Source organism: Colias eurytheme, chromosome 9, assembly GCF_061535395.1.
Source record: "Colias eurytheme isolate Ceu_HAF_F1 chromosome 9, ilColEury1 Martin Lab GWU primary, whole genome shotgun sequence".
In the NCBI taxonomy this organism is placed as follows: Eukaryota; Metazoa; Arthropoda; class Insecta; order Lepidoptera; family Pieridae; genus Colias; species Colias eurytheme.
The window spans coordinates 12,454,671-12,479,690 of NC_142988.1; the positions used below are offsets into that span (position 1 = coordinate 12,454,671).

The 25,020-nt window shown below is 32.8% G+C and overlaps 1 protein-coding gene across 2 annotated transcripts in view; it reads right to left on the reverse strand.

Annotated features, from left to right (window-relative positions):
• Positions 1-25,020, reverse strand: part of tio (zinc finger domain-containing protein tiptop) — a 263,098-nt gene that overhangs the window by 148,182 nt on the left and 89,896 nt on the right. For both annotated transcript variants that reach the window (XM_090105103.1, XM_090105102.1), the window contains exon 3: positions 18,173-18,267. In XM_090105103.1, coding sequence (XP_089961229.1) covers positions 18,173-18,230 — 58 coding nt within the window. In that variant the 5' untranslated portion in view covers positions 18,231-18,267. The remainder of the gene's footprint in view (positions 1-18,172; positions 18,268-25,020) is intronic.

Below are 25,020 nucleotides of genomic sequence, written 5' to 3' on the forward strand. Positions count from 1 at the left end.
AATTACGCGCTACGTAATGACGTTAAGGAATTATTGGTAATGGCCGATAGATGGCGCTGAGACAGGATCCAAGAATGCGATGTAATTTGCGCCTTTAAATGGCGAAATGCAATAATACCCGTAGTCAGGGAGACGGCTGCTGATTTCAGAAATTATGGAGGTAGGTAGTGCGAGAGGTGAAAAGAAATATTGTGAGTTATCTAATGTGATTTAAAAATAACTGGGCAAGATTTGTTTACCTATAAGTTATTATTATAGCAGTATAGAATTGAATAAACTTGCGAAAAATATTTTATAACTTGCTAAAGCTATAGGAAAGGCTCAAAAATGTTGGTTATCTACGTGGAGAGATTTTGTGTGTTACCCGTGTTTTAGCTCTATTTTTAATTTAATTTTATTATATTTTAGTGATGCAATATATTTTAGGAAGAGATCGTTTTAAAATATTATGTCTATCTGTCTAAACATGAATAAATTTATTTTTTGAAACAAACACAACCAAAGAATAAGTACAACTAAATAGTTTAAATGTCGCAGGTAGTCAATTAAGCTCATGTTTAACTTTAATCGACTAAATTTTAACTAAAAACTCCTATGTAAAAATCTGTAATCATTTTAACATCCTTACTACACTTCGAACACACTTTAAGTATCGTTTATGTCACTGGGCAGAAAGAATACGTCCAGTCCTTTTGTGACGAGTTCAGCCTTGTGAAGGTGCTGTGACTCATTGTAACTTATTACAAGTTTAGGTTTGAGTTATAAGCGGTAGCGGTAGTGAAAAATAAAAGGAAATCGATCGATATTTCAAAGTAAGTACATATATATATTTTTCAGAATTGGAAAATTTGCTTTAAAAGATTCAAAATATTATTTGCTGTTCAAATATGCAAAAAATATAATATGCAAATATGCAAAAACATAATTTGACTCAAATATGATATACTAGCTTTCCGCTCGCGGCTTCGCCCGCTTTGTGGTAAACCTAATAAATTAATAACCAAAACCTTCGTCGAGAATCACTCTATCTATTAAAAAAAACCGCATCCGTTGCGTAATTTTAAAGATTTAAGCATACCTACAAAGGAACATAGGGTCAGAGAAAGCGACTTTGTTTTAAATACTATGTCGTGATATATCAGATATGATATAGGTTGTCCAACTTAACCTTACTTAAACTAAATGCGAGGACATCCACAGTAGGCTCAATAGGTATCGTTAGAATACATAGGTAATAAAATTTTCTCAAATTGCAACACTAATAGCATAATTTCACTTTCATTTCCATGAATATTATATTGATCATCGATATTTCCACACGCTCAACCTCGCACCACACCACGTGGGTGTAGAACTTACAATTCTTTGAGATTCAAAGGGCTTTGATTTTATAAACCAGCTGGCCCCATTCACAACTGACGCACTTTATTAGCACACACTGTAGGAATGTCCACTAAATCTGTCTGTTTATACTCTAAACACAATAAACAGAAGGCTAAATACTAAATAGTGAATGTCTCGTCAGTATTGTGTTGGATTGTTTATTTCGTATGTAAAATTGTTGATGCTGTAGCTCGCTAATGTTTAACTAATATTATAAATGCGAAAGTAGCTTTATCCGTCTATTTGTCTCTTCTTCACCACTCAACCAATTTGGATGAAATTTAGTACAGAGATAACTTGAGACCTGTGGAAAGGACATTGGATAAGTTTTATCCAGGACATCCACGGGTATGAAAACTATGCAAGTTTTTGTTTATCGGGTGAAGCCGCGGTCGGAAATATAGTAATATGTGGTATATTATGAATGCGAAACGTCATGTGCATCAAAGGTGAGTCAATCACGGAAAAGGTATCTTTAAAAAGGTATGCATACGCATTACCATCATCATACCATTTATAGATAAGAGAAATCTGTACTGAAGACTTTTTTTTTTTTTTTTTTTATTCATGAATAGGTAAACATTTGGCCGCTGTTTCACCTGATGGTAAGTGACAACGCGTCCTAAGTTGGAACATGTTTACCTAGAAGGTGCCTATTCACATTTGCTTTAAATTTGGATAGATTGTAAGAAGGTGGAAAAACTGTATTCGGTAGAGAGTTCCAGTCCTTAGATGTTCGCAAGAGAAATGATGACTTGAATCGCTTTGTGCGAATTTTAGGGATGTCTACAACATAAGGATGGAAATCTGCTCCGCGTCTGGTTGTTCGATGGTGAAAAGGTGATGCCGGTATCAAGTTATGTAACTCCTCGGCACATTCACCAAAGAATATTCTGTAAAATACCGACAAACTGGCAACCTTACGACGATGCTCGAGGCAGGTCAATTTAGAATTGACCAATACGTCATTGTTAATAAGCCTTTTCGCTCGTTTTTCGATTGAATCAAGTGCTGACAGTTGGTAATTCGCAGCCCCAGCCCATAGGTGACAGCAGTACTCTACACACGACCGAACTTGTGCTTTATAGAGATTCAGAAGCTGTTCCGGTGTAAAGTACTGCCTTACCTTGGCAAGTATACTTAGCTTCTTTGCTGCAACACTTGCTTTGGATTCAATAAAAGTTTTGTAGTTTAAATTTGGAGAGAGCGTAAGACCAAGAAGATCCAATCTGTCGGATAATTCCAAAGATACTCCGTGAAATGTTGGTGTAGACTTTAATTGACTTCGTTTCGCTGTAAACAAACAAGTTTGCGTTTTCGATGCATTAAATTCCACACGATTGCCGATGCCCCAATTAGATATTTTGTTCAAACCTATATTTAAACGATCAAGCATTGCATCACGCTGTTGTTGAATCTGCACCTCATTCTGTCGTGAGTCGGATATGTAACTATCTATAATTGTAGTGTCATCTGCATACCCATAAATACCTGGTCCGAAGAGGTCGTTAATATGGAGCAAAAAGAGAGTTGCAGATAAGACTGACCCCTGAGGGACACCTGCATTGACTAGATGGATGTCAGAGGAACATCCTTCAACTGTGACCTGAAAAGAGCGGTTCCTCAAAAAGTTACTAATCCAAGTACATAAGTCCGGGCAGATTCCAAAGGATGGAAGTTTACGTAAAAGGCTCTCGTGCCATACTCTATCAAAGGCTTTAGAGATGTCCAAAGAGACGGCTAGTGCTTCTCCCTGTCCATCAATAGCCTGCCCAATCGTGTGCGTCATGTGCACCAAGAGGTCTCCGGTTGATCTGTTTCGACGGAATCCATACTGGTGGTCGCTTAGAAGATCGTTACCTTCAAGATACAACATGAGATTTTTATTTAGTAGGCGTTCCATAACTTTACCTAGAATAGAAGTTATTGAGATAGGCCTGTAGTTAGTAGGATCGGCACGAGAACCTTTTTTGGGAATAGGCTGGACGTTTGCGATCTTCCAAGATTCGGGTACGACTCCAGTAGAGTACGAGAGGCGATAGAGACGAGTTAGTATCGGGGATAGTTCTGGGGCACAATTTCTCAGTACCAAGGCGGGAATTCCGTCCGGACCACTAGCTTTATCTACATCGAGATTACGCAAAAGTTTAAGTACCTCTTTTTGCTTAATGCGAATTTCGGGCATATGATACCCACAGTGCGGCAAAGAAGGAGGTGACAGTTGACTTACTGAAGATGACGTGTTTCACCTTATTAACATTTTGTTTTTGTAAAAAAATAACTTCTTCTAACGAAGTTTATTCACCATAGATCTATCGATACTTAGGTATATTAAAAGTTAAAACGAATATACATATCTATATTTAAAAAAAAATTAGCGTGACTTGTAACATTAAACGTGAAGAATTTTTTACAAACTTATAATCCATACAAATACAAATACCATGCTTTATACATCTTATGGCCACCACACCAAATATCTAATTACAGCCAATCACCACCTAAGGATCCCCCCCCCCCTCTTTAATTCTACACATGTTCCAATCCAGCAGTAATCAATGGTGGAGCAATAAGTGGTGTAATGAAATCCGGTGATTACGGACGATTCCGCGATTTATGGCCGGTAAACGATGTTGGGAGCTTCGTATGCGCTTGCGCACCTATTATCTGTATGCAGCTGGGGATGCACTGGGTTTATTGATTTTAATTGATGGATTTAATTTAAGAAATTGTAAAGCTAGTTATTTAATTACAAAAGGAATACATACAATAGACGTGTAAGTATATAACCATGCTGTTTCATACACAAATCTGTTAAAACAATTTCCTATTTTACCTACCTTTTCGAAAAACATATATTTTAGTACACATAAAATAACAAAAAAATTCCAAAAGGTTCATTGTTTATACAACTAAAATCCATTATTTATCTATTTCACATGTACACGTCTTCAAACCTAGTCAATATTCCTCACAACCAAGCCCTGTGTACCACCGCCTTACTCTATTACGCGCACTTGGTTCATTACGCGTATAGGTGCGTTATCTTTAATTACTGCACTTCCCAGATTACCGTGATTTACCCGGCCCCGTGCTTTATTCAATTATTACCGTAATTGATAGGAATGTACCGGTGCCAATATTTTATATGGACACCACCTAAATACCTGACCCTATGTATACCTATTGCATATATGTAGTGGCTGCCTACATGAATACATTGGAATATAGGCATGAATCAAATTAAATAAATATCACAAATATTCAATTAAAATATTATCTACATAATAAATTATCTCTTTTAAAAAGCCTCATTGCACATTATTTACCTAGCTTAATAATATATAGGTATATTTCTGCCATTATAAAAAAATATTTTAAATTAAGTATTAGTTGATGAATTTGCTTAATATCCTGCGGTTATGACCTTTTTAATAACATGCTAAACTTTCAATATAAGTCATAGTTATAAATCGTTGTTATATCGTCATTATTTATTGTGAGAAGTTATAGTTAGTTGCCTTTAACAAATCGAATATGTTATAATACAAAAAAAAACATTTTAAATCCCCTAAACATTGGTATATTCACGAATCAACGTTGAAGACACCGCGGGGCGGGCGGCGCGGGGCGGGCGACCTGTTGCTTCACTAGTTGCGCGCCCCGTCGCTGATGATTAAATGATTCCGCTCGCCGGCTTAGATTTGTAATGCCCCTTATTGCAGTGTAAACACCGCTTTAAAACGAACTATCTATACCTAAAAGTTAAGAAGGATGTATTACTTAAGACATTTTTATAAAAATGTATAAATTCAAATTAATATACCCAAATTCAATTTCAATATTCGAATACAAAACTAACGACCAATTAAGACTGATTAATATTTATATTCCTTAAATAATACAACACCGCTCCAATTAGCTCGTCATTAATCTTCATTTCTAGCACTAATGTATTTCTTAAAATCTTTTTATTCAACTATTTCAGAACTATATAAATCACATTTCTATACTTGTCGAAATGTAATAAATGTATTTATTAATATAATATCTAGGACACCTAGGCAAGCTTTCCACCGCGACGTAACTACATTAGCCGCAGTCATCATAAGTCGTGAACTATCACGTTCTCATGATATATAGATCGATCTGCCACACCCTCCTGCTCGCCTGGTACTCTGGGAACGGTCACTGCCTTCGATTGTTTCATTAAATTCAATTAAAATTACTGCATATTTGCTTAATTTATGGTGTTCCAAGTCACTATTACTAAAATGGATATGACATCGTGACAATACTATATTTTAATGATGTTAGAATAAAATATCAAAAAGAAAACGTATAATATGATGTGAGAGCAAACTACAGTTGATTTTTCCAGTTATGTATTGTAGAAACAACTTTCAGAATCGTAAGTTATTAGGATAAATATCTTTTATAAAAGTATGTACTCATTTTTCTTTAAAATATTCGTAAAAACAATTTAAATTCGAAGAGAAAATGTCTCTCTTAACTCAGTGGACGCAGTTTACATGTTATTTGTGAAGCGTGCACGTGTCGGGAGTCGAACCGAGTCACGACATCGCTTGTAAGTGTGCTACAATCAGTTCTTTACAGACATTATGTTTCCCTGTACGTAGAGGATTTCTTTCGAACATATAAAAGTTCTAAATGAACCTTATCAAAAATAGAGATGCATTTTTAAGTGCATACGCACTAAAAAATTTTGTGGTTCCAATCATATTTACTCATACTTTTTTCTTTTAAAGTTTGATAGATAGTTTTGAAAATGTAAAGAAAATTGTCCCGAAAATGACAAAATTTACGAAATTTAATGACAATTTAAACATTACGCACGTGAAAGTTCACGCAGACGAGAAGATATTAATTGAAGACTAATACTTAACTATATTATATACTAGCTGCGCTCCGCGGTTTCACCCGCATGGCTCTGCTCCTGTTGGTCTTAGCGTGATGATATATAGCCTTCCTCGATGAATGGGCTATCTAGTACCGAAAGAATTTTGCAAATCGGACAAGGAGTTCCTGAGATTAGCGCGTTCAAACAAACAAACGAACTCTTCAGGTTTATAATATTAGTCTTATATATAAAATTCTCGTGTCACAATGTTAGTCTGCATACTCCTCCGAAACGGGTGGACCGATTCTCATGAAATTTTCTGTGCATATCGGGTAAGTCTGAGAATCGGCCAACATCTATTTTTCATATGTACCACGGGCGAAGCCGGGGCGGACCGCTAGTATTATATGTATAAAATTCCTCGGGTGACTGCCCACCAAACATACTTAATACATAAACCAGAGCCCAGATGACGCAAGACACTGACAAAGCTAAGTCAAGTTAAACTAAACGTCTTATTTCACACTCGAAGGGGTAAACACTATTGGGGGCGCGCGACGTCTCTCGCCTCTGTTATTGATAGAATTTATCAGCTATCGAGTAGTTTGAGTGGCGCAAGGGATAAGAGCAAGCGATTTTAAGATATAATAGTTAAGAATATACAAATATGGTTTAAATTTTGATGTTCAAATGGATGTTCATTAGTTGAAAAATGGTTATACAGATACGGATGAAATTCTGAAAACGCTTTGTTTGTAACTTGGCTAATATGTAAAATTAGTATCACCACCACTGAGACTAGAATAAACTAAATAAAAGATTTGTTATAATTTGGACATAGTTTAAATATAACCAAGCGAAAATCATGAATGCTGCAGGCTGCTTTCTAACAGAAATCAAAAAGAGATTATTTGTAAGTAATTGAATTCTCCTATCTCTTGTTTACAAATTTAACAACTGTTATGTTAACTACCTTCTGCTGAAAAATATGTCATAAGAACAACCAATACACTTCGCTAACCTGTTGTTTCAGAAATAGAGCAACACAGGCCACAATTCACAAACTTATAAATAAAATAAATAAATAAATAAACTTCATTCGCAAACCTCTATCCGCCCATACCTTACACCATCCCGAACTCGAGCGCCCCGTCTCCCCGCGTTAAAATCAACCAACCTGTAACTACCTGCTGTACTTACGTTATTGCATACAACACGTATCTAATGAGATTATAGGCGATGGTTATTGCTGGCAGCAGTTTGCAACTCGAGCGCAAGTTGAGAAATCACTTTGATATTGATTGGTGACTAATATTAGGAAAATCACTCAAAAACTCACAAGTTACTACTACCGATCTGTTATCTAGTTAGTATTCAGTCAATATTCTGCCGAAGTTATTAAGTTTAATATTTAACCTATAGGAAGGAAAATACACATTAATTTAAACGCTGGTTTAAAAGTTAAATTTTGTTCCAAGTTCCTGAGAAAGGGATTAAGAAGTTGAATGTGATATTTATAAAAACAATTCGATTATTTTGATAACAATATGGAATATTATTTAAACACACAGTTTAAGAGTTTATTTTAACCTCTCATAATCATCAACATTGTCTCCGATAAAAGCAAAAAAATTTTGAAGTTCTTGTAAATTACATTATACCTTGTACTTTAAACGTACTAAAATTACAAGCATACACAGTCATACATTGTAACACTTAACAAATAAACTACACGAACATTTCCGAAAGATTTCAAAACTCAAAATTGTATTTCCAAATTAATTAACATTGGAAAAAACATAAGCATATCAACGCGCCCACGCTTCGACTTCAATCTTGAACACTTTGGGATCTGCTTTTAAAATGTCACAATACGATTGACGAGTTGCATTTCACAAGGTAAAATACAAATATTTTACTGACATTTAAAATTATACATGTTGTAGCCCGCGACGTTGCTTGCTTTGCATATAAGACAGAATTTCATTTTTGGTGGTCTGGACCAGTCTGGACGTGAAATTTTGAAACAGAAATACTGTGTGAATTTGATCTCTACAGACATTAATGAAAAAAAAAAATATTACAATGTTGTTAATGTGTCGTGCTACAGAAAAAATGACTTTAAAATTTGTGACTGACGAATTCTTATAACTTTTGCAATAAGTACATAATTAAGTTTCCAAAAAAGGACTTGTATTAAGTGGTCCTGATTAATTTATATTTATTTTATCGCAAACAACACAAAACCGAAATTCACTAAATTATTGTGTACTAGATTGTGTACTAGATTTATCACGCGGTTTTTCTCGCGTGGGTTGCTATTTCAGACCATAATCTATCTTTGTGGCGATTTACATTAAAAATAGCTGTCATGGCCTGAAAACATAACAAACATACACCCATGTTTCCCCCTAAATTTTCACTTCTTGACATGGTAAAATTCTTAATAATTAGTACATTTCTTACACATAATCTATACTTATAATATTATAAAGCTGAAGATTTTGTTAGTTTGTTTGAACGCACTAATCTCGGGAACTACTGGTCCAATTTGAAAAATTCTTTCAGTGTTAGATAGCCCATTTATCGAGGAAGGCTATAGGCTATATATCATCTCGCTAAGACCAACAGGAGCGGAGCACTGCGGGTAAAACCGCGGAGCAGTCTATAATACGACTCTACCTAGTCTACCTATCAAAGAGATCTATTCAATTTGGTTTCCTTATAACGCGAACCAAAGACATAGCCACTATATCACTAACACTTATTATTTATATGAATATTAATGAAGACATGTTAATTTCAGAAAGAACTGTGAGGATATTATACCATGCGCTGCTTACGAATAGTATTATTTACATACACAATTAATTACTTGTGGTTCAGTGGTAATGAGCTTAGGTATACTGGTTCAAATCCTACATTACATAATGTAGGAATCTAAAACCTAATAGATTATATACACCTTCCTCTTGAATCATTCTGTCTATTAAAAAACCTCATAAAAAACCGGTGCGTAGTTTTAAAGATTTAAGCATACAGGGACATAGGGACAGAGAAAACGACTTTGTTTTATACTATGTAGTGATCAGATTTATGTTACATGCATTACAAAGTAAATTGCAAATTTGTTCTCGTTACTTTAAATACAGACGTAGTTACTTATTAATTGGCTAATAACTTGCATATAAAATTACATCAAGAGATTAGAATTTAGCTTAATATTGTAACTTAACTGACTAAGCTGAAAGATATAAATAAATAAATATTTCGGGACAATTTTCACATACGGCACGATCTGATTCCATGCTAAGTTTTCGCTTGTGTAATGGAAACCAGACGGCTGATATATGTAACATATATAATTTTAAATAAATACTTAAATAGATAATTAACATCCATACACAGAGCAAACATCTATGTTCATCACACAAATATTTGCCCTGGGTGGGAATCGAACTCACGACCTCTGGCTTGGAAGGCAGGGCCACTACCAACCAAGCCAACCAGTCAGTCAAGAGTATATGTATGTAGATATATTTATTTGGCCCGCCTCACCAATTTGTCTGAATATCTAATAGGTCTATAGTTATGTCTCATTTCTCTGCCTACGTCCGACTATTTATAGTTCTAAATCCTACATTATCATGCTTATTACTTGATTTATGATTTATTATTTCTAATATTATAAAGCTGAAGTGTTTGTTTGTTTGAACGCGCTAATCTCGGGAACTACTGGTCCGATTTGATAAATTCTTTCGATGTAATATAGCCCATTTATCGAGGAAGGCTATAGGCTAGGTATATATTATCATCTTGGTGAGAGGAGCAGACTCTGCGGGTAAAACCGCGGAGCACAGCCTGTATTGGAATATGTTATTACAACAACAATTAATTTCGTTAACAAAAACTTTTCCAAGATCTGACTCGTCGCGGATGCCTCTATGATATATTACATTTTTAACATGTGTGTGTGTGAACATATATTTATTATTTATGTATGCATATTAATATAATTTATAATACACATTAACAGAAGCTAGTTTTGTAACAGTCGAGCAGCACATTCCGTCTTCCGTTGTCATTAAATGCCTCGATTTAAATAATTATATATTTTCCATCGAAATATATCCATTTTTACGGTTGTCGCTAAGAGATTTATTTTAATGTCACATTAAATTAGATCGCGCGTTAATAAATTGAAATTTGATACGATTACATAAGTTTAAACATTACTTCAAAACTTCGAAAGAATCTGATTGTGTGACAGGATTCGAACCCGCGGCCGCGATTGACGATTTCGATAAGTAGTATAAAAATTGCTCATAAATACATTTTGGTAAAGATTACCTACACTAATGAAAAAGATTTAATTTGATTATGCTGACATACGTTTTGTACAAATAATAATATATTGCACGCCTCATAACCTTTTGAGGTGGGTACTGACTACTGTCACTTCGCGCAAAACATCTGATTTTTCAAACTTAAAATGTATTTATGTATCATACATTGCACTTGTAAGATAATACATACACACACATATTAAGAAAAAACACTATTTTTAATATTCATGATATTTTTGATGTCATTTTTGTTATTTAAACTAGTTAAAAAACAGTTTAAAAAAGTTCTGTCTTGGACGTCCGTGTGTCTGTATGTGCGGAGGATTTTCTTGTTAACAGTTAACACGATAGCGACCGAAATACTTTACTAATCGAGTCTTTTTTTTTCTCTTACGCTTGAGTATGCTCAGGAATAGAACCCTTTCATTTTTCAGGGTCTGATTCGATGTGGTTTAATTGTGATTAAATAAACAAAAATAATAATTAATAAATAATTATTAAAAAAAATTATGAGGCGTGCACTTTTGGATTTTCCAAACTATTTTAAACTTTAAAGGTTCTAAAAAATCATTTTTTAATGTCACCTAAAACGTAATAAAAATAGTACAGCAATTCTCAAGTTCCTCACTTTTAAAAGTAACTATCACTTTTGAAAGTATATCACAGTTACAAAACTTCATTACAAAATGGAATAAATACAATATTCAAATCGATCGAAAGTTAACTGTAGTATCGGCATACTTGTCGCAGACGAAATGTTTATATCACAAACATTTCCCATTTATTTATGTTTGAACACAGTCGTTAATAAAAATGTTAACAAACAGTCACGATTATGTCCGCATTGCTAAATTATTACATTGATTTCATAATTAATTTCAAATATTTCATATACTGATGAAAATCCCCATAATTTTAGTTTAATGTACTTTAGAATATTAGATTAAGTTTGTAATTTGATACGTTTGTCAAATTATTTATAACACAGTTTAATTAAATACATAAACATTTTATATATAGGTACTTATATAAAACTCAGAAACAAAGATACACCACCCAACCAATACAAGAACAACTTAAGTGATCATATGCATATACACATAAAGATGATGTGACATCCATCCGTACAGATTGATTTAATCGACACGAGGGGACATTAGATATGCTAATATAGTTAAGTGAATTAGAGTTGTAAGAACGGGTTCATAATGGTCGGTTAGCCTTAATATTTTTACAGTCGACATAACCACTAATATTAATAACTATAAAAGCATGATTGAATTTCAAACTGACCGTAGTTTACAAAAAGGACTTTTCATTGGTTAAAATTGATATATGAATGAGAAAAATTGTCTTGAAGTTTGGATAACAGACATAGTAAAACTAAAACTCTTCAGGTTTTTACATACGCCAATCTAGCTTACAACGTCCACATCCATTTAACTAAGTACATATATTAGAAATCTAACTAACCGGAATCATTTGAATTTTTTTTGTAATTGACCAACAAACATATCAAAGCCACTCGTTTGATAGTTAGACCGTACACATTTTTTTATTATTTTGTAAGCGATAATATCAATGTACATAGTATGAACACAACTTTATGGACTGCCAAAATAACAGAACTCAAAACAAACTACCAAGTGACATATTTGGTCATAATTTAAATGAAAATGCAATATTTGTGCTAATTGGAATTTATTGAAAATAAAAATTTGATTAATATGATTAATTCATTAGTCCACATTTTGGTCCACATCTATTCTTCGTAATTGACATTTGGACTAGGATATTGACTAGGATATTATATTTGACTTATAAGTCCTTTGGCAATGGATAAATTATTTATTAGGTATACAAAAAGAGTCACCGGTTTTTTAATTTGTTTGTTTATTAACCTTGTACCATTACATAGACGAGATATAACCTACAAAAGAGATACCTACAAAAAATTGTAAATATGTGGTTTATTTATTTGATTGATTAAATATATCAGAGAATATGTAAGGCTCGAAAAAATCTTAACGAAAAATTCAAAAAAGTTTTTCTATATGAGGCGACGAAGTTACTTGCGTCAGCATATTTAAAATATAAGTAAATAGACTTCATATTATTTATTTAAAATTAAATCGAATTAAGCCATGACCATACACGTTTACGATCTTCCACAGAACGGCGACAAGTGTGAAGCGCTTTTATAGCCGTCTGAACGACCTTTACGGCGCGTAAATCTCTTTGGTTTTTGTGACTTTGGTTACATGATCTTAGATGTATTTTAAACAGTTTACTTTTATTTGAATGTAAATAAAAAATCTCTATTTATGGATCTATAAAAACAATTAAATCGATTTTGCTGAAATTTGCTATGTAGATAGTTCGTCGTATTATTAAGAAACTTGTGAAATGTATGACTACCTTTAACTGAAAGATAAGCATTACTATCACACTATCAAGTATTTAATAATATGCTATAAAATTAATAACATGAATTCCTCCTATAAAATTCCCTTAAACTATTTAAAAAATGCTTATCATAAATGAATTTATAATTCAAATCACAAATGACAGAATTTGAATATAACAAATTTCTCTAATAGCCCAGTCATATTAGGGGTTTCACCTCGGAATGAAAGATAATAAGCTGGAAATTGGTAAAAACCTTTGTTTTGTTACCCTAAATATTGTCTCAAAAGTCACAAATGCTATCGTGTCCGCGTCTTAAGATATTGAAGGTCAAAGGCCACAAAAAACGATTTTTCGCGAATATCTCGGTTCCTATTGCTTAAATGATATTTTCACCTATTATGAAAGTTGTAGAGTATAAAATTCTCTACAACTTTTGTCTAAACTTTTTTTTTATACGATCAACCGTTTTTGAGGTAGAGCGCGAAGAGTGCGCAGCGTACAGTCATATATGAGCTAATGCACTAATGCAGGGTCAAGCGTGAGTTACGGTTATCAGTACGTTGTATAAGGTCAATTATTGACAAAAAAATTATAATTAATGCCCATTATTTCTGTACTTATTCTTAATTATTAATATTTAATTATTCAACTATAGTATATTATTCATTCTGGATTATCTATTTTAGTTATATTTTAAAATAAAACGACATTAACAAAACTACACGCAATTCATCAAATTAACAAAACTAAATAAACCTGTACAATTGTCAACACTTCCACCAATAAGTGTAGCAGCCCGTCAACATATCAATCGTGTCTACTACCAGATTCAAACGTGGCTAGGGAAGAACTTAGAACCTCAAGAATGGGGCTGGAAGCTTGAAAATGAAATCCTGGACTCTGGAGCCCATAACAACGTTATTACCTCCAGCACCAGCCGAACTACTAATATTTTGCAATTGCAAAAATGGTTGTGGTTCCCGCTGTGGATGCAGAAAATCAGGACTACTATGTTCTTTAGCTTGTGGCCAGTGCAATGGACAAGCTTGCCTCAACGCTCCACTATATCCAAGTAATCCCGATGAAGAAAGCACATACGATCCTGAAATTCTAGAAGGTTTGGAAATGAATATGACCGATAATGAGGATGATGACAATGAATTGAATATTTTAGACCGACAACAAGGAGAAGACCACGAAGAAGAAGATAACTAGCTTCCATTCGCAATTTCATTCGATTCACAAATTATTTTAATACTTAAACTCACATTTTAATAAATGTATAACATGCCATATTTAATGATAAATAAAGGTATATCTAAAATATATTTCCTTACCGTCTTTTTATTTTAAAATATAACTAAAATAGATAATCCAGAATGAATAATATACTATAGTTGAATAATTAAATATAAATAATTAAGAATAAGTACAGAAATAATGGGCATTGCATAATAATTATAATTTTTTTGTCAATAATTGACTTTATACAACGTACTGATAACCGTAACTCACGCTTGACCCTGCATTAGTGCATTAGCTCATATATGACTGTACGCTGCGCACTCTTCGCGCTCTACCTCAAAAACAGTTGATCGTATAAAAAAAAAGTTTAGACAAAAGTTGTAGAGAATTTTATACTCTACAACTTTCATAATAGGTGAAAATATCATTTAAGCAATAGGAACCGAGATATTCGCGAAAAATCGTTTTTTGTGACCTTTGACCTTCAATATCTTAAGACGCGGACACGATAGCATTTGTGACTTTTGAGACAATATTTAGGGTAACAAAACAAAGGTTTTTACCAATTTCCAGCTTATTATCTTTCATTCCGAGGTTGACCCCTTTTTTAACCTAATTTCACTGGGCTATAAATGAATAAAACACTATAATTAAATACGATTTATAACAACGCGCCCCTAAATCATCACCAAAATGAATATTAAAACTATAATTATCATAAAATTTATAATAATGTACAAAGAACTACATAATTATGTTAAAATATCACATAAGTTTATGATACAAGTGACCGCCCCGACGTTGCCCGCTGCGTAGCTTAATTATTACATGTTAATTTGGATAAACATACAGCATAGGTAGAAGACTTTTTAATGTTTTATAATAATTTCCTTAAAATACGGTACGTTTCTCTTTCTTTGGCTGATTAGTGTGTGAAATCTAAATATTTATTATAATGTATTGTGTATTTATTTTTATAAAAACACATCATATGAAAAACAATCATGTTTTAGTACAAATGTCTTCTAGTTAACATTTCATATTATCACAATGTGTTAGTCACATATCTTTAAATTAAGTATTTAATCAATTGAACGATCAGCGACCATCACTTAAAACCAAGTAGTTTACCTACACAGCACTAAAACGCCTAATAGTGTATAAACCGCCTAAATGAAAGACAGCAAAAGTTAACGATAGATAAAATCAGTTATAAAACTGTATGAAGCCGTAAATTGGTCGCAAAGACGGGAGTCATTCTGAACTCCATAAATCAGGCATCGGGTGTTTTCGGCCTACCCGACCGATCGTAAAGATAAAGTGTGCCCACTGTTTGTAAACACAGCTTTGCGCGGATACGACACATTTTTTTTAGCCGGTTTATAGCCCGTTTATGATTCGCTATTGCTTTTTATTGGCGCGTGATTGATTCGCTTTGACAGCCATTCTCGATTTAACGTTTTATCACTTTTCTATCGTAAAATGGAATATATTCTATCGTTTTTAATTTTTATAGTTCCTAAACAATTGACTAAATGCTTAAAAAGTAGTAGTCGACTGTTTTAATGCACACAAAAAGGAATACAGTTTAAAGCTATGTTGTGTCATTTACAGCTTTTAAAGTTTACAAGAATAAATGATTTGTATTAAAACCATACTTAAATTATGAACCTACGACTAAATTTCTTTAAATATAATTTTTACATTGCTAAATTCATTTGCATACGAATTAACAATATCTATACCACACACAAAAACATTGCGGAAATACCTTAAAAGTTAAAATCCGTAGAAGACATCCCGCTGTTTTAGTGCCGAGACATTCATTACTATTAGTTTCACAGCTTCAAAACCAATATGCAAATGTTTTTCCATACAATTTTTTCACCACATTTTATGACTTAACCCTCTCGAAGACAAACCACAAGGAACAATATAATTAGAACATAAAACTAAGACGGGAGCCGCCAATCGTAAAACATCAATGGTTTTACGATTCAAGATTTGTGGACGATTGTTTTATGAAAAACTTTCTCCGATAATTAATTGGGCTTGAAGATAGTGTTTGAGAAGTTTCAACTTGGATAGTTGGAAAGGATGTTTTAGAAATACTTATATGTAGTAGTGAAATGAAATGTTAAACTTTGTCATATAAAGAAGGTTCCTTATTTAGGTCATCCTGTGTTCGATATTGTATATAGTTCGCAATTATACTCGAGTGATATATTTAAAACTTTAAATTTTCTCTTATATTTTAAGATAATGTCTGTATAAAAGCTTCAACTTCTGAATGAAACATTATGTCAATTTGTATTCAATTTATTGACAAGCTCGTAGCAATATTTTTCCATCTTGAGAATTTTTTTTTTTATATTTATCTTAACAAAATCATTAGCATTATTTAAAACTAGAGGTCCGCCCCGGCTTCGCCCGTGGTACATATTTCGCAATAAAAGGTAGCCTATGTCCTTTCTCGGGTATCAAAATATCTCCATACCAAATTTCATGCAAATTGGTTCAGTAGTTTAGGCGTGATTGAGTAACAGACAGACAGACAGAGCTACTTTCGCATTTATAATATTAGTATGGATACTGCACTTCCTTCTGCTTAAGCATTGCGTCACACCACAATTCCATTAACCCACCCTTAAACAAAACAATAGTCACGCGAACCCAGCAATTACAAGAACCACTGTTTGTCCCAAGTATTGTCCCATACCCCACAAAGAGAAAGCATCAAGCTGGGCCATAAATTAGACTATGCAGAACACTCGGTTTTTATTGCATCTCCCTGCGAGTTATTGTGTATGGACACGCTGATTTTAGGACAGATGTTCGTTTGTAATACAGTGATCAAGAAAATAAATTAAAATTTGATACGTGGAAAGGTGAGGGGCTAATTCTTTCGTAGTTACCGATTAAAGATAATATTGTGGGGTTGAAATTGGACAATCCTGTGGAATAATTGAAATAATTCATGTTCTTAAATTTTATGTGATATTTAAAACATTCATAAAAAATATTCTTTATGGCAAAGATGCCTTCTACTTCAAAGCTCAATAAATAATTGGGTGAATATATTATGGTATAATTCACATAAAATATACCTATGTATCAAGATCAATACAACAATAGCATTATGCCGTTTTCTACCCGCAAAAATAATTGAAAAATTGGTTAAGTTTTGTAGCTATACTTAAAAACTATTTCAAAGGACTATTATAATATGTACATATAGAATATCTTATACATCCTCTAGTCTGTCACCCTTAAACATAATCACATTAAAACATAGATGGATCCCATAACGGCCAAGCGTGTCCCGGTCCCAGCCTGCACTTTAACACCCATTACAGTCGACAAAAAGCGTATAATAGCAAAAATAAATATAATTTATAGCGTCACGGTGGCTTAACATACAAAAAGACCTCTGAGTTATGCACTGTGTTTGTGTAACGTTTTTTCTATAGCAATAACTTTATATTTATTGCATTTCACTTTGAATATTCAAACTTGTGACAGTGCTATAACAATAACGACTCTATGTACTTGTTACAAGACTGCAAATTGATGAGTTTTGATGCGAAACAACTCTTCAAATAAGCAATATTTTAGTTACGTTTTTATCCAACTTTTAGTTCAGATATTTTTGACTAATTCCTGTCATTGATAGCTGAATGAAGACTTGTTACGGTATATGATTTAGATTAAGCAATTCTTTTTAAGTGAAATTTGTTCAACATCTAAATAAAGTTTTAAACTTTTTTAAATATATTTTCATAAGAATCAGGGTACATTACTGTAAGGGCGATTTCTTTTTATCTACAAATGTTTACACCATTAAACTTCTTCCAAGTAAATTTTCTTGATAAGCAACACTATTTAACATAATGAAACTATAAAAGTTAGGTCTTAAATAATTACTAACCGTTTTCGTTAGGGCTCAGCCAACGGTAGGATGGTCGTGGCTGCTGCTTCGAGCGCATCTTAGGCGCGCCTGCCGCCCGCCTCGCGACCGCTCATCTGGAATGACAGCCGTTTTGTAGTTGTGCACGGACAGACAGACAAAAAAGAACTTAAATTAATAGAAAAGAAAAAAAACATGGTTGGTGGTAGAATAGAAAAAAAATTATGTCCGTGAGTATTTTTAATTGACTGATAATAATTTTGGCAGTGTGTAGATTTTTTTCACAAGATCTAAAAGTGACATCATCACTAAATGCAAACAACGCGACGATGAAAAATCATCGCACATAAATATAAATCAAATAAATTTATTATTTTATAAGCAATTATTTAAATCAAAAACAAATATATTACCGATAGATCTTAATGGTTTATCAAAAGAGCGTTGAGTAATAAATTAAAATAAAAATAAAACTGCATCCGACCTTCCCGACATTGAAATTCTGTTGACATATGATTGAATGTCATCTGTAGCATTTTACACAACTTGTGAGTATGATTCACATAAAAATATTGAATTAACTTTTGAGCATGCTTTTGAGTAAATAATATCAAATATTTAAGACTTTCACAAAATTTTACCTTTTGTATTTGTATAAAAAGGATAGAAATTAAGTGTTGGTAGGTTACTACTATATCTTTAATGCAACAAAAAGATGGTTAAAATAGCTTCTAATTAAACTTTACTAGTATTAACAATATCTTAAAGCAAACAATAATAAATCACTACTAGCCCCGCGGTTTTACCCGCAGTGCTCTGCTCCTGTTGGTCTTAACTTGATGATATATAGCCTTTCTCGATAAATGGGCTATCTAACATCGAAAGAATTTTTAAAATCGGACCAGTTTATCCTGAGATTAGCGCGTTCAAACAAACTAACAAACAACCTCTTTAGCTGCTAAGAATTCTTTAAAAAATATCTTTTTTATAAGCTTCTTTACTATCATGATGTTTTATAAGTTATATCACTCTAAATTAAAATCAAGTTTTTACCGTCGTACTTATATGAACAAAATAATGTTTACATTGGTATTGCTATTGAATCAATTACAAAACAAATAAGTCAGTTGTTCATAATTTTTATTAGAAAAAAATAATTTATATTTTTCAGTCAATTTCAGTACAAAAACGAACCATTAAGTTACTATATTATTTTTCTTAACAATTCCCACAGCGCCATCTAGTAGTAGCTAACAGTAAGCTCGTTTTATCAATGACCTTATCAATTCACTGTTCATTATCGAATTGTATCGAAATCTTCAAATTGCTTTAGTCGTAGATAAAACAGACAAACTGAAAGATTTTTTCGTAGTTTCAATAATGTTCTACAGACATATAATATAATCAATGTTTTATTGAAAAATCACTCAAAACCCAAAATCAGTTTCATATTTGTAGCTTCAAAAATTTCATTATGAGAAGTAAAAACATGTCAAAGCATTACAAAAAACATGCCGGATCTTTCAAGAAACGATTACAATAAAATCGTAATATCGATAAATAAAGGGTTAATCGGCGACAAAGCATTTCGAACCGTCTAGAAGTCGATAAATTAACAGGCTCTCGTGATAAAATCGATTTTTTTGTAAAATCAAGAAAGGGATATATATGAGGATGTTTGTAATAAATTTAATATCATATGTAATTCGACACGCGATCTTTTGATGCGGGTGCATTATGACTATTATTTTGATTTATATTGTTTTTGACAATGAAATATTGTTATGACCGATTGTGACGGATTTAAAGCGTGATTTATTCATACCTATACGGTTTAGCAAATAATATATACTTACAACGACAATGACTTGTATTCATAATAACATAAATTTCATAAATTTCGTTTAACCTATGATGTCAACAAAGAGCGATATGTCTAAAAAACAAGACTTTTTAGTATTTTTTCATACGAAGACGTCCTTGTAAATTTATAAACTCATATTTTGTATGTTTTTTTCACTAATTGGCACAATAATTTCATTCGTCAAGTGTTATCTTTTTAAATGGACCTATTACAGATTATTTATTAGTATATTTTCGTTAAAACTGTCACCAAATCGATTTGAGTGTCTTAAGTTACTGAATTACTATCGGAACAAGTTTTATCATTTTTGTTTTAATTATTGCAGAGAACGCTTTAATGGCCACCACTTTAAAAATATAGGCTAATGTTAATTAACGCAAATAATTTAACACACCTTTGTACAATATTTAAAGGACAAATATTGTTGGTGTTTGAGGGTCTAAAGATTGTCTGTGCCAAATTTCATCAAAATCGGTTGAGAGGTTTATGCGTGAAAACCATACATACATACATACATACATACATACATAATTACAAACTTTTCCTCTTTATAATATTAGTATAGATTATACATAGGTCATTTTACATTATACATAGGTCAGGTAAATGACAGAAATTGAAACTATTTGATGATATACATTGAATAAACATATATAAGAAACAATTATTTTAATGCCAACCACATTCAAACAATTGTAAACAAATGTAAAAAAAAAACATACCGGCCGAATTGATAACCTCCTCCTCTTTTTGAAGTCGGTTAAAAATATGAAGACTACTCCCCCGTCTAGACAGACTATGATATAGTTTAATATACAGCACTAAGCCTCCTTTACTTACCATAAAAATAATACAAATTACGTAAATGTTATTAAAAACTGGTTTAATGCATATCATCTCTTGAAAACACACGGAAACATTTTTCGGACGAACTCGTTTCGTATTTCCAATGGAACTTAATTTAAAAACTTTTTTTACAAGACTCGTCAGAAATCATTTGTGGTTAAGTACGGACTATACGGATATAATAAATCTGATGGAAAATAATTTTATTTTTGTTCTAATCTAAAGTCAGCGTTTAAGATATACCTATAGAAGTTTATGTTTATTTCTATATGTTGCTTGCACCCCAAAAGACTCCAAAACATTCAGATTATCAGAAAAATAAACTTATACAGAACACAAAACCCACATACTACCTTAATACAGACTCCAAAAGGTCGCGCCATACCCACAGCCTCATCATTTCCCGCTCCAGCGCGCACGCATCAAACGTCGATCCGTGAATTGCCAACTTTATAGACACAATAAAAGCCGTCCGTCAGAGATAAAGGGCGTCAACATAAAATCCAAACTATACTGTTATTGGCGACTTTATTTTTCTTTACCTTGACAATTTATTAACTTCTTTGGGACGGGATTCGTCCGAACCTGATTGAGCCTGTGGTTGTGATTTACTGTGACATTCACTGGATACTTTATTGGTAATGTTGGTAAAGATATGCTTGGAGCATGTGAAAGGTTTGTTTAGTGCTTTTATCAGGTTCGACGTAATTTTAAACATAAGAGGATTTTTTTACAGTGTGGACTGTGGAAAGTTAAATAATTCAACCGTGTAGGAGTACTCCTACTGTTGAAACCAGTGGCATATTTTTATAACTGATGATAAAATTAACGATTTGATAAGAATATCGAATAACAATCGTACGTATCGTCTTTCTTCGTGTAATATTATTTTAAAGCTCATCGCTCGGGTTATTCAATAAAGTTAGATAAGTGCATTCAACTCTCATCAACATAACGTTCAAATAAGAAATATTTATAAATAAATAGCAGTATGTGAACATAAGGTATAAATGAATTTTAATCCAATTTATTCAGCACTTCTTCAAAACTTAACATACATATAAAATAGCGTAACTTTTTGATTATTTACAGTAGCAATTATATACATTTTCGGGGTCACCTTCCGTCACCAAACAAGGTTATATCTGTGGTTATATCTTAAATTCTGTCAATCTGACAACGATCTGTCCGTTGTTTATAATAATTGACTTGCTGAGTGATAAAAGGCTCACACTATAATTGCATAATTTTAATTAATTTCAACAAGTTTCAATTTTAATAAACGAATAATATGGAGCTCGCCTTGACAAAGGTGCGATTGGAATTGAGGACTTGAATCAGATTGATATTTTAACATCATTTATTAAGCGTTTTAACTTCGTCCATGAACGAAGCTCTCCTTTTTTTTCCCCAAAACGACAGTCAACGTAAAAAAAAAGTTAGTTAATTCTTTAAGTCAATTATTACAGTTATAAGTATAGTTAAGAACAGAATTAAAAAATTGTTTTAAATCTGTGTAGATTATTTGAATTATACTTCATTTTATATCTATACATAATGCAGGTCCAATTCAGTCGCAAATGAACGTAAGAATTTCAACAAAACATAATCTTCTTATATATAAAATTCTCGTGTCACAATGTTAGTCTGCAAACTCCTCCGAAACGGGTGGACCGATTCTCATGAAATTTTCTGTGCATATCGGGTAAGTCTGAGAATCGGCCAACATCTATTTTTCATATGTACCACGGGCGAAGCCGGGGCGGGCCGCTAGTCTTATATATAAAATTCTCGTGTCACAATGTTAGTCTACATACTCCTCCGAAACGGGTGGACCGATTCTCATGAAATTTTCTGTGCATATCGGGTAAGTCTGAGAATCGGCCAACATCTATTTTTCATATGTACCACGGGCGAAGCCGGGGCGGGCCGCTAGTCTTATATATAAAATTCTCGTGTCACAATGTTAGTCTACATACTCCTCCGAAACGGGTGGACCGATTCTCATGAAATTTTCTGTGCATATCAGGTAAGTCTGAGAATCGGCCAACATCTATTTTTCATATGTACCACGGGCGAAGCCGGGGCGGACCGCTAGTTATATATAAGCATCTTAATATTTGTTATCTAAAGCTTATAAGTACAATTACCTATTATTATTTTCACTTAGCACCAAGACACAATCATAATTCGCCATCATAGCAGGTGGCATTGACTCCCTATCGAGTGTCAAAAACTTGTAAAATATAGTCCCGTCCCGATATCTTGAAGATTTATTCGTCCCCATTGTGGGACGTTTTAATTCTTTGTGGATAGATTTATGTGTGGACAGATGCAGATCGAACGTGTTTAGTGACTTTCTGTTAGTCATTTTGATTTGGTACTTTTATAAACTCGAACTCAAACTCAAACATTTATTTATTCAATTAGACTTCTTTGAGAAGCACTTTTCAAACGTCAATACATATTTTTTACATTTACCACCGATTCGGAAAGCAGTATCTATGGAGAAGAACCGGCTAGAAACTCCATAGTTGCTTTTTTAAATCATATCAGTATTACAATTTAATTTTACAAAATATGTAACTGTATATTATCATAATATGCCAGAGAACTGTCCTGTGGTTTTTACGTTGTCCCGTAACCCTCAATGGGTTTTTATCTTCCATATATTCCTTAATGCTGTAATAGGCTCTCTGAACTAATACGTTTTTACATAATTTAAGCTTCTTATTGCGGTAATTTTAAAGTTTATCTATTTTAGTAGAATAGTCAAAATATGATCTTCTCTGAATGTTGATTTAACTGTTTTTGCATATAAGTGAATATTAGTGTAGCAATTTTTGAGGTAAGGGTGATACCAACAATACTATTTTTCCTAATGCCCGTACAATCAAAAAAGTTAAGCACCTAATTGCTTTTTTACAGAATACTGTTTATTTTACGGGTCATCTAAATCAGCTACATAACAAAATAATGATTGCATGCTTAGTTTCTACGCACTTATGGCTAGTGGCTACCTATGCCTCGTAAAAATTAAGAATTATTCAACTTTTCATCCCCTATCTAATACCATGCCAGTTTCAAAATGCCATCAGTTGAAATGTATCGTGACGTCATTGTCGGCCATTTTGGCGAGTCGCATTATAATTTGACGCGGCGACGGCTTTGACAGGCGACATTTAATTACCGACCCCTCATTACCTGGATATTGGCGGATATTGATATGAGATTTTTATATGGTACGACACGATGTCGTGCCGTTTGTAAATTACCATTACGAACCAAGGGCAGACTGTAATGTTCAATCTTTAGTTAGCAGAATGCGTAGGTACTTTGACCATGTCGCGCAATGATACAGCAACAAGTGACCCTCCATTACGATAACGAAGACATTTTCAATGTTCACATAATAATTATTAATTTATACAAAAATATTTTTTACAAAATCACAGCAAATGAGGTAACTAGATAATCAAAATTCAAAACTACGAACACAACAAATTCCATAGAATTTTCACGACCAATTCAATCAGCTTCACGATATCGTAACCATCTATCGTAACGTGTAAAAATAAATAATTTATGTAGCTTTCAAAAATCTGCAGTTAATTCGTGGAAATTTTTAATAAAGCCTTAATTAAGATCATACGCCGCCGTGATTAAGGGCGCGTATAAAGTCAAATCACCAATCAACTTTTAGTTGATACGTGTAATATTCAAGACCAAATATAAAAAATAAAATATATGTAAAACTTGATGATATTTTCGATTATATTGTCAGATCAAAAACATAAAATATTGAAATTGACTCGATAGAAAAAATTCACGAAGTTACCTCTAAATTTCACACTTTTACGTTTTTTACTGGACATGGTAATACTTATTATGATTTTTTTTTCATAAACAATTATATTAAAACATTTGCAATATATTTGTCAGAGCATTTTGTGTAATTACTTTTAGTTTTGGTTTAATCACGATAAAACACTTTTGGCGCTTACTATATTTTTAATTACGCAAGAAATCATCTTCCATCGCACGTTCCGGGAGCTAAAAACATAATTCTATTTCATACATCAGACGCTATCGCTCCGTTGAGACGAGTAGACCACGCTAAAATTGCTGCGCCGTGTTTTATAATTACGCCGAATACCTA